The sequence below is a fragment of the Monosiga brevicollis genome, genomic scaffold, assembly GCF_000002865.3.
Source record: "Monosiga brevicollis MX1 MONBRscaffold_40 genomic scaffold, whole genome shotgun sequence".
Lineage (NCBI taxonomy): Eukaryota > Choanoflagellata > Craspedida > Salpingoecidae > Monosiga > Monosiga brevicollis.
Genome location: NW_001865077.1, coordinates 17,820 through 29,039, shown reverse-complemented (window position 1 = coordinate 29,039; position 11,220 = coordinate 17,820). Strand labels below are relative to the sequence as shown.

Below are 11,220 nucleotides of genomic sequence, written 5' to 3'. Positions count from 1 at the left end.
GAGAGAGAGAGAGAGAGAGAGAGAGAGAGAGAGAGAGAGAGAGAGAGAGAGAGAGAGAGACAAAGAGACAGAGATGGCGCCAGCAAATGTCCAGTTTTTGACAACGTCGTTGAGAAGCTAACTCTTTACCGCACAAAGTCACTCTGATCATGTTATGAAACCTTCAACTAATTCCAATTTAGCGTATTAAAATAAGTGTTGGACGGGACATTTGTCCTGTTGCGACAAAGTCAGAGAATGTGAAGAGACTGTGGTCCTAGAAAAGAGAAGGGTTCGTCAACGCGAAGCGAGATTAGAGACTCTTTCTAATTTGGTCTGATACGTAGAGAGTTGCTTCAATTTCACTGCAGGGTAGCGGACAGTTTGGTGCTATTTCGAGAGGTTTGATCGATTCGTGAAAGTATTTTAGAGGTGTGAAGGTTCGTAGCAACATCATCACAGGTGGATCAGTCGCACGAACTTTTGAGCAGGGAGAGAGAGAGAGAGAGAGAGAGAGAAAGAGTTTGAGAGAGTTTGAGAGAGTTTGAGAGAGTTTGAGAGAGTTTGAGAGAGTTTGAGAGAGTTTGAGAGAGTTTGAGAGAGTTTGAGAGAGTTTGAGAGAGAGAGAGTTTGAGAGAGAGAGGTACGAACATTGAACTTTGTATCACACAATGGGATGTTGTGGGGGTTTTTTTTTTGGATACAACTCGGAGTGAGAGAGATGTTCGCAAGCGAGTATAAATGTAGAGAAGTGCCTACGGAAATCATTTTTTAAACGTTAAAATAAAGGTAATAAGAGAGATGTGCATCGAATGAATCAGCGCTTTAGAGATGAGTCAAGCTATGCTCGGGGCATATTCGCGTCGGATTATGTGCAATCGGCTCAAGGCATCCGGACATTCAGCCCCGGCGTGCATGCACACACAGAGACGCAGAACCAAGTCACCCTGGCGCGGCCTTGTGCAGATGGTAACGCGTCGACTCACCGTGAACAGCGAGTGCAAAATGACCGAGGCAGCCTGGAGAGATCGACAGACAGAGACCGAGCGAGACACAGAGCCTGAGACACAGAGACTGAGGCATAGAGACTAAGGCACTGAGACCAACACAGAGACCTAAGTAACACAGAGACCGAGGCACAAAGACACCAGGCAGAGAGACACATGCCATTCTTTTTTTGATGATGACGAACTCAAAACTACAACTCGATCAATGTCATACAAGCAGATGACGCCAAGGCCTGGGTTTGCTTGTAATAGTGCTCGCTTGTTCTCATGTAGACACAGTCACAAGCACTTTTGTTGCACGTTCGCCGGCAAGGTCCCTTGAAGCATTTTTTTTGGCCCTTGTCCCTTTGTTTTACCTTGCTCCCGTTTCTCTGTCGACGCTGCCGGGCTCGTGCAACAAGGTGCCGTCGCTCGTTGACATACAACAAAGAAAACGCCAAAGCTCCGTGTGGCGTCAAAGCAAGAATGCTTCTACCTATATTGTCTGTTCTCGCGCCGCAGGCTTTCACTCAGGCATATCTCTTATGCCTTGCAGTCGAGTACCCAGGCACCGCCTTGCTGGCGTTTTCTCTCGCCACACTGATGAGACACAAGCTCCATGCAACCGCTATTCGAAAACGTGCTGCACCCTATGAACGAAATCGCAATGCCCGCGAGGCCCTGGAAAATCTTTGCAAATCGGCGCATGATGGCGACCGAGCGCCAGAAGACCATTGTGGTCTGCATCGGCGCTTGGGGGTGGCATCTGATGCCACCGCAGCCGAAATAGAGTGTGCATACAACCGGTGCCTACAAGATGTCGAGGGGCAACCGCAAGAGCGGGAGGCACTGGATCTTGCCCATCAAATCCTCACTGATCCCGTTCTGCGACAGGCCTACGATCAGCCGGAGGAGACGCTTCGGCAGGCACAGTCCGAGTGCGTGATTGACGCCAGCCGTGTTGTCGTTGACATCTTCGGGCTACATTTGTTTGCAGAGCATTGTGGCGCCCCGATGTTTCTTCTTGTGGACCAGGCACGATCGAGTCCTTGCCCCCAATGGGAAGTCGAGGTCGCTCTAATGGAACGCACGTTAGATGTGAAGCAACGCCTACTGAATCGCCTCGATAAGCTCGTCGAGCTGCAGACCCTTGAAAAGACAGAGGGATCTGAAAGTGCGCCCCGAACTGATGCGCGAGAGGCAGTGCTGGCCGATGCAAGGCACTTGGTGCAAGCCCCGTATGGCCCACCACTGCTTCAGCTTCTTGCTTCCATCTACCGATCTGGTGCCGAGGCCAGTGGTCTCAGCCCATCAGCCTGGCGTGCCAAGCTCGGCAATTACTTTGCAGCGAGAGCCCGTGAATGCGACTCGGAGAAGGCCCTTGAGTCTTTGGTCGCCTTCAATGAGCACAGAGAGAGAACGCTGATTCTTCGCCAGCGAGGGCGCGAGTACGCCCAACGCATTCACACGCGCAAGCTAAGGCTGGATGGGGACGACCGTGACGAGGTTGATGAGGATCAAGAGGATGATTTTGTCGAGGTTTTCTATCACCTGCCAGTGGATGCTGACACTCGACAAAACGCCGCCACGGCCGCGGTCGCTAGTCACCCGGATGGTACCAACACTGCTCTCACTCGCGCCCCGAGCGATTCGGCGAGTTGGCAGGCGCAGGATTCGCTCGACGAGCCACTCCTGGACGATGAAGAGCGAGAACAGCTGGACGCCCAAGCACGCGAGGCCATCGTCAACGTTTTATGGTATGACGTTACGTCCGACATGGCTGAGCTCTTGCACAAAGTTATCAAACAGATCCTGACAGAAGATGACAGCCGACAAGAATCCCGTGCCGACGCCCTTCGCTTGATGGCAGACGTCTTTGATGAGGTGGCAGGCTCTGTGGAATACACGGCCCAACATGCCCACGCTCGCCTTCTCAACCTCGATTGGGCACTGGCCAAGAGGACAGAAATTCGCGCCGAGCATAGCACTTGAGCGGTGGACCTTTGATTGTTCTTCCACACGGCGTTTGTGCACGATCGGCGTACGCGTGGCGATGAGGCCCCACAGTCACAGCTGCAGGCCATCGTTCCAGCGCTTGATCTTCCATATCAAGCAAGCAAGCACATCAAAAATTGTGAATTCAACACATACATGAATCTTCTGTACGATATCTTTATCTGACATTATGAATTTATCGTGGGGCATACCTTTAAGTATTGTCATCAAAAATAATACCTGCAACAAGTGTGTATTTTACTTCATTATCTAATTTGTTGCGATGGAATTGTCATCATTTTCAATTTTGAGGGCAAGTTCATGATGAGCAGCGAAGAGGACGACGGGGAACGGCTGTGGCGGGCGTGCGGCGCTGCGGATTCGGGCGAGGCCTTGGGGCTGCTGGAGGACTGGGATCAGTCGCGTCTTCGTGCGGCCGCCTCCTTTACAGATTGGGTTGGTTGCATGATTCTTCTGGGGTGATCTTGAAAGGCTAGAACGGTGCGTTATTGGTTTCTGATGTCTTTGTTTCTGATGTGGTGGAACGCCCAATCAGAACGGCAATGGAGCTTTGCATCTGGCCTGCGTTGGCGGCCGCATAGACGTGGTACAAGGCTTGCTGAGCCAATGCATCAACGCCACGGCGCGAAACAAGGTGCACCTGCCCCGAATGGCTCTCAGCCTGCCTATGCTGAGCACCTGATCTAAGCTTATCCTCGCCGTGGGCCCAAATTTTTCCATACCACCAGGACGGCTGGACGCCGCTCCACAAGGCCTGTGAAAATGGACACGTCAAAGTCGTCGAGATACTTCTGGAACACCACGTCAACGTCGAAGCCAAAATCAATGTGCGCCCCTTCCATGCAGACCCCCCTCCCTGTGTATTTGTGTTTGAAACCAAAGCTCCGCCGGGAAGCGTTCTTGCACGCTTCATTTTTTTCCTTGACTTTGTTTTTTTAACCCCATGCCGCTGCCCATGGCTCGCTGCCATTTGGCACAACGGCTGTTTGGACTGAAAATGTGCCTTGGTGTGGCGTAGAGTGGTGGAACACCCCTTCAAAAGGCCTGTCACCGCGGCCACGCTGGCGTGGCAGAACTCTTGTTGAAGCACGGCGTGGAGCTGAACACAAAGGACCTGGTGTGTTGGTCTACATGTCATCATTGAAGCTGAGCGAGCTTGCTATCCAATGTTTCATGACCGCAACCCAAGTGACATATTCGACATGCACAAACCACGCCTCCCCCCCCCTCTTCCCACCCACCTCCTCAAACAAAATAAAAAATAGAATGGCTGCGCACCGCTGCACAATGCCTGCCAAGGCAACCGTGTGCGCGTCGTGCAGCTGCTTCTGGAGCACCACGCCGATGTTGAAGTCAAGGATTTGGTTTGTGATTCTACCTGGCAATGACTCTTGTGTCGCATCTTCTTGCTCGGGCAAAACACATTCTGGATTTCGCTGGGTCATCCGGACCCTCTGTGCTGCGCTGCTTGTCCGTCGTGCCCCAACACTGACGCTGCTGACCGGCAAATTCCTCGGCAGGACGGAAACACACCACTACACCTCGCCTGTGACGATGATCACGCTGAGATCGTTTCAATCCTTCTAAGTCATGGTGCAGACGCCAACGCGAGGAATCATGTAAGAAGCTTCTTGCCTGTCCCCTGGTGTTGGAAAAGTCCAGTTGGTTGCTTGTGCCTGTCTCTGTCTGATGGATCTGTTTTTGCGGCTAGGATGGGGCAACAGCATTACATGTCGCCTGCCAAAGTGGTAGCATGAATGCGGTACAACGTTTGTTGAGTCACAATGTCGACCCCAACACCACCAATCACGTTAGTTGAGCTCGTTGCCGTATAACATTGATGGTATTCTGTTGTCTCTTCCCTTCGAAATGACGTGTTCCTCATGTTCCCGAACACTGGTTATTATATAGGAAGGCCAAACGCCGCTCCATGCAGCCTGCACCGCCTTCTCTGCCCGCCAGAAGGTTGCCCAGCAGCTCTTAAGTCACGGTGCCGACCCGGACGCAAGAGATTGTGTAAGCTTTTCACCGCGATGCCGTGCTTTTCCGCTGTTCTCCTGCACCTGCGATTGACACCTGATGACCTGCTGTGACAGACGGGTGCACGGCCCTTGGATCTGCTCCTGAGCAGGAGTCGCATCAAGCTGGAGGTGGGCTTTCTTATTGTATTTTCAGTACTGTTTGCAGAGGCAAGCTTGCTTACCGGTGAATCTGTTTCACGTTGTAGCTGATTACAGAGCTGTTGGGCGCAACCCAAACCCTTTGCTCCTATCGAACTTCAAATTCCGAAGGTGCAAACTTGATTCACATGTCATTGTCCGCATTGTCTGGTTCTCATTGGATTTCAACGTGGCGCCAGTCCGAGACTTGATTCATGCGCAGCAGGTCAAACGCTGGCGGTGCGCTGCTGCTGTTCTCTGTAGCGTCGGCTGGCGCTTGAATCCTCAATTGTTCAATATCCAAGACCTACAAACGCTTAGTGACCGCGTGGGCGCCCTAACGTCCGCCTCTGTAGCTGCACCTTGACACTTTTTTACAAATTAAAATTTGTGGCGCTTTAAGGTGGCTTGTCGATTGCTATGCAAAATGAAATCAACGGGTAGGGTGGGCTTTACCAAACAGCTGAAGTAGAACAGTCCAATACCACCGAACCGATCAATGAACTTGCAAGCAGACAAGAGCCGAAAATATCAGATAAGATCAAGGCTCCGTTAGTGAGTATTCACAGACCCGTTGCAGCATCAAGCTCAATTCGTTTCAGACGAACTTCACGGCACCCACCACGCCTATGTGGCAATTACCGGTCACGGACCGAGGGGCGGGGGGGGACGGGTTTGGGGGAAAGAGAGCTCCATACACACACACACACACACACACACACACACACACGCCCTCGCCCTAGGAAGAAGCTTCGAGCTTGTCGATGGCCTTTTGAACACGCCGCGTGTCTGCATGTTCCATGCCCAGCGTCCGCTTTCGAATCCTCAAGGCCTTGCGGTAGTGCTCGAGGGCTTGCTCCTGCTGGCCCTGGCTCTGGTAGGCCATGGCCTGGTTGCAGACGGCAGACACCGTGCGGGGATGCTCCTCGCCCAACACTGCCGTCCAAATGATCGAGGCCTTGTCGTAATGCTCAAGCGCTTGCTCATACTGGCCCTGCTTTTTGTACATGATGGCCATGTTGTTGTAGGCGGCAGCTGTGCTCGGGTGCTTCTCGCCCATCTTCAGGAGCAAAATCTTCAGCGCCTTGCTGTAGTACGCAGTCGCCTTCACGTATTCCCTCTGGCTCTTGAGGACGGTGGCTATGTTGTTGTAGGCGCCGGCCGTGTTCTCGTCCTCCTCGCCCAGCGTTGCCAACATAATCTTCAAGGCCTTGTCGTAATACTCGAGCGCCGACTCATATTGCTTGAGGTTGTTGTGGACGAGGGCCATGTTGTTGTAGGTGGAGGCCGTGCTGAGGTGCTCTTCGCCCTGCGAATTCAACGTAATCTTCAGCGCCTTGTCGTGGTACTCCAATGCTTGCTCGTATTCATGCTGTTGTCGGTAGATAACGCCAACTCTGTTGTACATGGTGGCAGTGTGAATGTGCTCCTCGCCCCGTGTGGCCAAGCAAATCTCCAGGGCCTTGATTGAAATTTCGAGGGCTTTGTCCAACTCGCCAAAGGCTGACAGCACGAGCCCAACCTGATTGCAAAAATGGGCAAACTTCATGCTCTTGCCGTCCTCAGATTCACGGTTCCTGACGGCCACCAGCGCCTGCTCCAGGCACCAGGCGCGCAGCTGCGCTTTGATCTTGGTGTTGAGCTCGGGAAAGCCGACCGTCTCCTCCACTGTTTTGAAGATCATGTCCCTGTCGCTTGCCTTGAACGCCTCGGCCTTTTGTGCCTCCACGCGCACCAGCATGTCCATGACCTCGTTGTGGTTGTCGGCCAGGGCCTCCACAAAACCATCAACCTCGGCCTCGGGCAGCCGAATGTCGAGCTGCACCTTGCCGTGGAGGGCGTTCATCATCTCAAACAGACACCACGCACGCGTCATGGGAATCGGGTCGCGCCAGGGGCTCATCACTAGCAGCACCCGGCCGATGCGCTTGATGTTCTCCTGGAACGTGTTGCACCACCTGCGGTGGGAGGACGGTCAGCAAGAAAAAAAGTAAAGGAAAGAAGAAGGAAAAAAAAAAAAAAAAAAAAAAAGAGAGAGAGAGAGAGAGAGAAACAAAGAGCGAGGCGAGGGATCACGGGCACCTCCAGGCACGTCCATTTCTTGCAGCCTCCATTCACCGCCAACGCACCATTCGTAGGGGAGATTGGTGGCGATGTGCTGGTTGTTGGGGATGAGGTCGATCCAATAGTAAGCGCCGGGCGCTTCCCGGAACTCGTGGCGCAGGATGGTATCGACTGTGGTGGCAAAGCTGTACTTCCAGGCGTGGGAAACAAAGACGGTGGCCGGAGCGAGGTTGAACTTATCTACCGGATCCTTGAGCAGGAGATCGACCCAGGCGCAGGCGCGGGCTTCGGTGAGGGGCATGACGTATTGAGTGCAGATCTCCGTGGTGGTGAGGTCGAGATATGCCCGACCAAACTTCCTGTGCAGTCGTAACTTAAGGTTTTCGAGGAAGGCGGCGTTCACCCCGAGCAGGGCGCGCTCGGCATCTGCGGCCAAGCAGGCGGTGAAAGAAGGATGCCGCACGGCAGCGAGAGGGCAAGGTGGACAAGGGGGATAGGGGGCGGGCAGCAGTATGAGACAGAAGAGGGCGGTAGACAGGTGGGCCCACACAGGAGGGGCAAAGGCCGAGAGGAGGGGGAGGGAGGGAGCGCGCAGGGTTGGCTAACTTGTGGGCCCCGTGTGCTTCGCGCAGCTCTGGTAGCAGCCCATGTTGCCGATCTCCGTGTCGGCAAGAAAAGTGTCAGCCGAGCAAACAACGCGTTGCCGTGGCGTCGGCGGTCGTCGGTCCAGTCCATTCGTTGGTTGATCGTTTGAATTGATTTCTGGCCAAAAATTATCTGTCAACGCATACAAAAATACAGGCGGGGCAAGGCCGTGTGCCTGTGCGGCAGATCGGAAGCCGCCGGTCGCGGTGGACCAAGAGGGCACACTCCACAACAATGCAAAGGCGCGCGATGCTCAAGGGTGGCGACGCCATGGCCGTTTTGGGCAAGATTTTTGACAACCACGCCAATCATCGGATGGACGTCGCCGGAGCAGCCATTGCATCAGACCAACGAGCCTATAGAGTCCTTTCGGATGTTTGTGTATTCCACTGTTGACAATTGTCATCATCTTTTTGAGTGGGTGTCAAACTAAAACGATAATGTGAAACGATGAATTTGGTGACAGACTTACGTAACATGCTAATGTAGGATGTTCACATGTCAGTTACCACCAAGGGTATTTTTGTGCCCTTATTTTTCCCCGTTCACTTTTCCCTCTGTTATAGGCTGGAGCTGTCTGGCAAGATAAACGGCAGCGCCCTGGTGGCCAGTTGATCAATCTTCAGAAAATAAAAGGTTAGATACTAGTTTTGCACCATTAATTATGATTTAGGCAAAGCTTTTGAATGCTCATCTTCTCGGATTTCACTGATTGATGGCTGCCATTTCGGGTCAGCCCGCCTCTGCTGACAGACCGCCGGCATGCGGCATCGCCGGGGTAATCAGGCATGTCCACGCAATGCAACGCCCGGGTATGATGGAAGCTGGGGTTTCCAAGGATGTCGGTGCGCCTTGGTGTTGGGAACCGCTTCACTGTGTGGCTCTTTGGTGCTGAAACCTCGCATACAGCTGACAGTGGTATTTGTGCCTAAAGGCCGAGCGTCGAGCCAAGGCAGATCGTGCATCCCAGCTCTTACGTCAGCTCACGGCGGGCTCGATGACATCCATTAAAGTTCAACAGTATATAGGGGTTGATGGCCGTCCTCATCAACAACTTGGCAGTCTAGTCAACCCCCCTACGAGTGCAGTGCCGGGGGCGCCCTGATCGGTCCAACGGGCTTCTGGAGCTGTACGGTATCACCAGAGTAGATCTTGTGGCTGCGCAACGGCGGAGACAGCGAGGCATTCAACTTTTTGAAGGCAGGCTGATTATTTTGGCACATGAGCGCGTAGCTTTGACAAACCGGCTAGAGACCTGCAGTGAGAAGCGTGCGTGTACGAGCCATGGCATGATCGTGGAGGTTGTGTGCGAGCTTCTTGAAATTCGTCGCAGTGCCCGAGAGAACGCACTCAATGAGAACAACAAATTGCTTGATCGGATTCCCAAACTCAGCTCTGCCGAGCTTGCTCTTCTTACTCGTCATCAAGACGCTGAAAGCTCGGACAACACCGTATGCCAGGCGCGTTTGAGCAATGACTGGTTTCGAGGATCGGAGTCCGACTCGAACATACATCTTACCACCACGGTGACTCAAGAGTAACAGCCGCAACAGCCGAGGCTTGTAACACGGCATTTTCGAGTCTTGAGAACTGTTGGCAGACCAACAACCAGGGACGATGGAATTGCCTCAAGCCATCTTCAATCCTCGACGGGAGACGGGATGAGCGAGATGTAGAACGAGGAGCAAATCAAGTTGACTCGATCCATCTGTAGGGCAAGTTTGACCGTGCTGGACGTTCTGCTGATTTTTTAAAAAATATATAACCTCGACACTGCGGTGCTGGGCAGTGGCTGGGCCACTGCAAGGGCAGCAAAGGAAAAGGGGCAGCTCCATGAGGATAGGAACTAGCATGACGCAAATGAGGGCGGCAGCGAATGAACAAGCTGCTCAACATTGCGAAACGTGAAGAACGGGGCAAGCAAAAGGTCGAGCTATTAATCGCTTTTTGAGCAACAAACTTGGCAGCCATGTTCAGACCTCGCATAAAATGCCTGATACCGATGCACCGGTATGTCAGAAGGCGCACACCGGTGTGCCAAGGCGTGGGATTAACCTCAAATCACAGCACGGCGTCGTTGCGGCTCAAGTGTATTTACGGTCAACATGGTTGCCTTGTAACCTCTGCGTTGATAATGTGGCAATGCCACGTCCTCTGTGGCAGCGTCCCTCATCATCTGCTCAAAAGCCAACACACACGGTACAATCAAGAGAGCATGGATGGTGCAACGGCACTCCCGCGCTTACTGCTGCCTGAGGGCACAACAATGAATACTGATGCGGGGCTTGCGCCGTTCACATTTGACGGCGTGCGTGATCGTTTTTGCCATTTCTGCGAGACCACCGAAATTGCATCGCCTAAATATAGGTTACAAAATTCTTTACGGAGAAGAAAGTGGTCAACTCTTTGGCAAGGCGGTCATGCATTTTTTTGAGTCAACTGTGGGATAAAGACGCTGTTACCACGTTGTATTTTTCTTTCTTTCTTCACTTGGCACCAGTGCTCTCACTTTACGTGCCTGCCTACATGCGAGCACCCTGCTTTGTTCTGCAACTACCGTCATATCAATCAGAGGTGAGAAGAAGATCAACTCTTTTTTTTTCCGGGCTTGTCAAGGACGACAGGCAGCGTTGTGGCTGCCCCGCTCCCTTTTTTTTGACTCGCGCACATGAGACTAATATTTGTGTTTGGGGTCCCTATCGGTTGGTGTTTGAGTTTGAGTAGTGAGATTCATAGCAGAGGGGGAAGAAGACCAATGGCCATGAGTTCGGATGATGGAAAACAGCTGTACGAGGCGTGTAAATCATGTAGATCACGAGAGGCGCTGCGGCTACTGAACAGTTGGGATTCTCAACGCATTCGTTCCGCTGCCACTTTCACTGGTGGTTGGGTACGTATGGCGTTTGATAGTATTGTGTCGAGTGGGTCACTTTTGCTTCGAATGTGGTGGACAGATCTTCACGGTGATAGTCATGGTGTAACCTGAAACGCATGCTGATGCACCTGTATGTACTCCACGCACAGTTTTACACCATTACACAATGCCTGCGATAAAGGTCTCGTGGAGGTGGTGGAGATACTGCTGAAGCATGGCGTTGATGCTGACGCCAAAACCGCGGTGAGCACCTCTTTTTCCTAACCTTATTTAATGACTGTTTACTCTTCCTCTTCCTCTTGATTCAATTGTGCTGAGGGGACATAAGGGCTGATTGTATTACTGGACGCATGGTCTTGCATCAACCCGCAGACTGGCATAACGCCACTATACTTGGCCTGCAGCCGCGTCAAGTTGGTGAAAATGCTGTTGGAGTTTGGCGCTGATGCAAAAGCCAAGGTCAATACCTTCCCCCGTTTTTCCTCATGGCTTTTCT

The 11,220-nt window shown here is 52.6% G+C and overlaps 3 protein-coding genes across 3 annotated transcripts in view; 2 read left to right on the top strand and 1 right to left on the bottom strand.

The window, feature by feature from the left end:
• Positions 1 to 1,451: 1,451 nt before the first annotated feature.
• On the top strand, positions 1,452 to 2,957 carry MONBRDRAFT_12482 (uncharacterized protein; the record flags this gene model as incomplete). Its single annotated transcript, XM_001750369.1, has 1 exon — positions 1,452 to 2,957. One exon carries the CDS (start codon positions 1,452 to 1,454, stop codon positions 2,955 to 2,957), a length of 1,506 nt encoding a protein of 501 aa, XP_001750421.1.
• Positions 2,958 to 5,879: 2,922 nt separating this feature from the next.
• MONBRDRAFT_29879 (uncharacterized protein) lies at positions 5,880 to 7,853 on the bottom strand (the record flags this gene model as incomplete). The annotated part of the gene is made up of 3 exons (XM_001750333.1): positions 5,880 to 7,098; positions 7,270 to 7,630; positions 7,811 to 7,853. 3 exons carry the CDS (start codon positions 7,851 to 7,853, stop codon positions 5,880 to 5,882), a joined length of 1,623 nt encoding a protein of 540 aa, XP_001750385.1.
• Positions 7,854 to 9,818: 1,965 nt separating this feature from the next.
• Positions 9,819 to 11,220, top strand: part of MONBRDRAFT_12480 (uncharacterized protein) — a gene marked incomplete at both ends in the record, with an annotated part of 4,451 nt that continues 3,049 nt past the window's right edge. Inside the window, 2 exons of the mRNA XM_001750368.1 lie at positions 9,819 to 9,859; positions 10,874 to 10,967. Coding sequence (XP_001750420.1) covers positions 9,819 to 9,859; positions 10,874 to 10,967 — 135 coding nt within the window. The remainder of the gene's footprint in view (positions 9,860 to 10,873; positions 10,968 to 11,220) is intronic.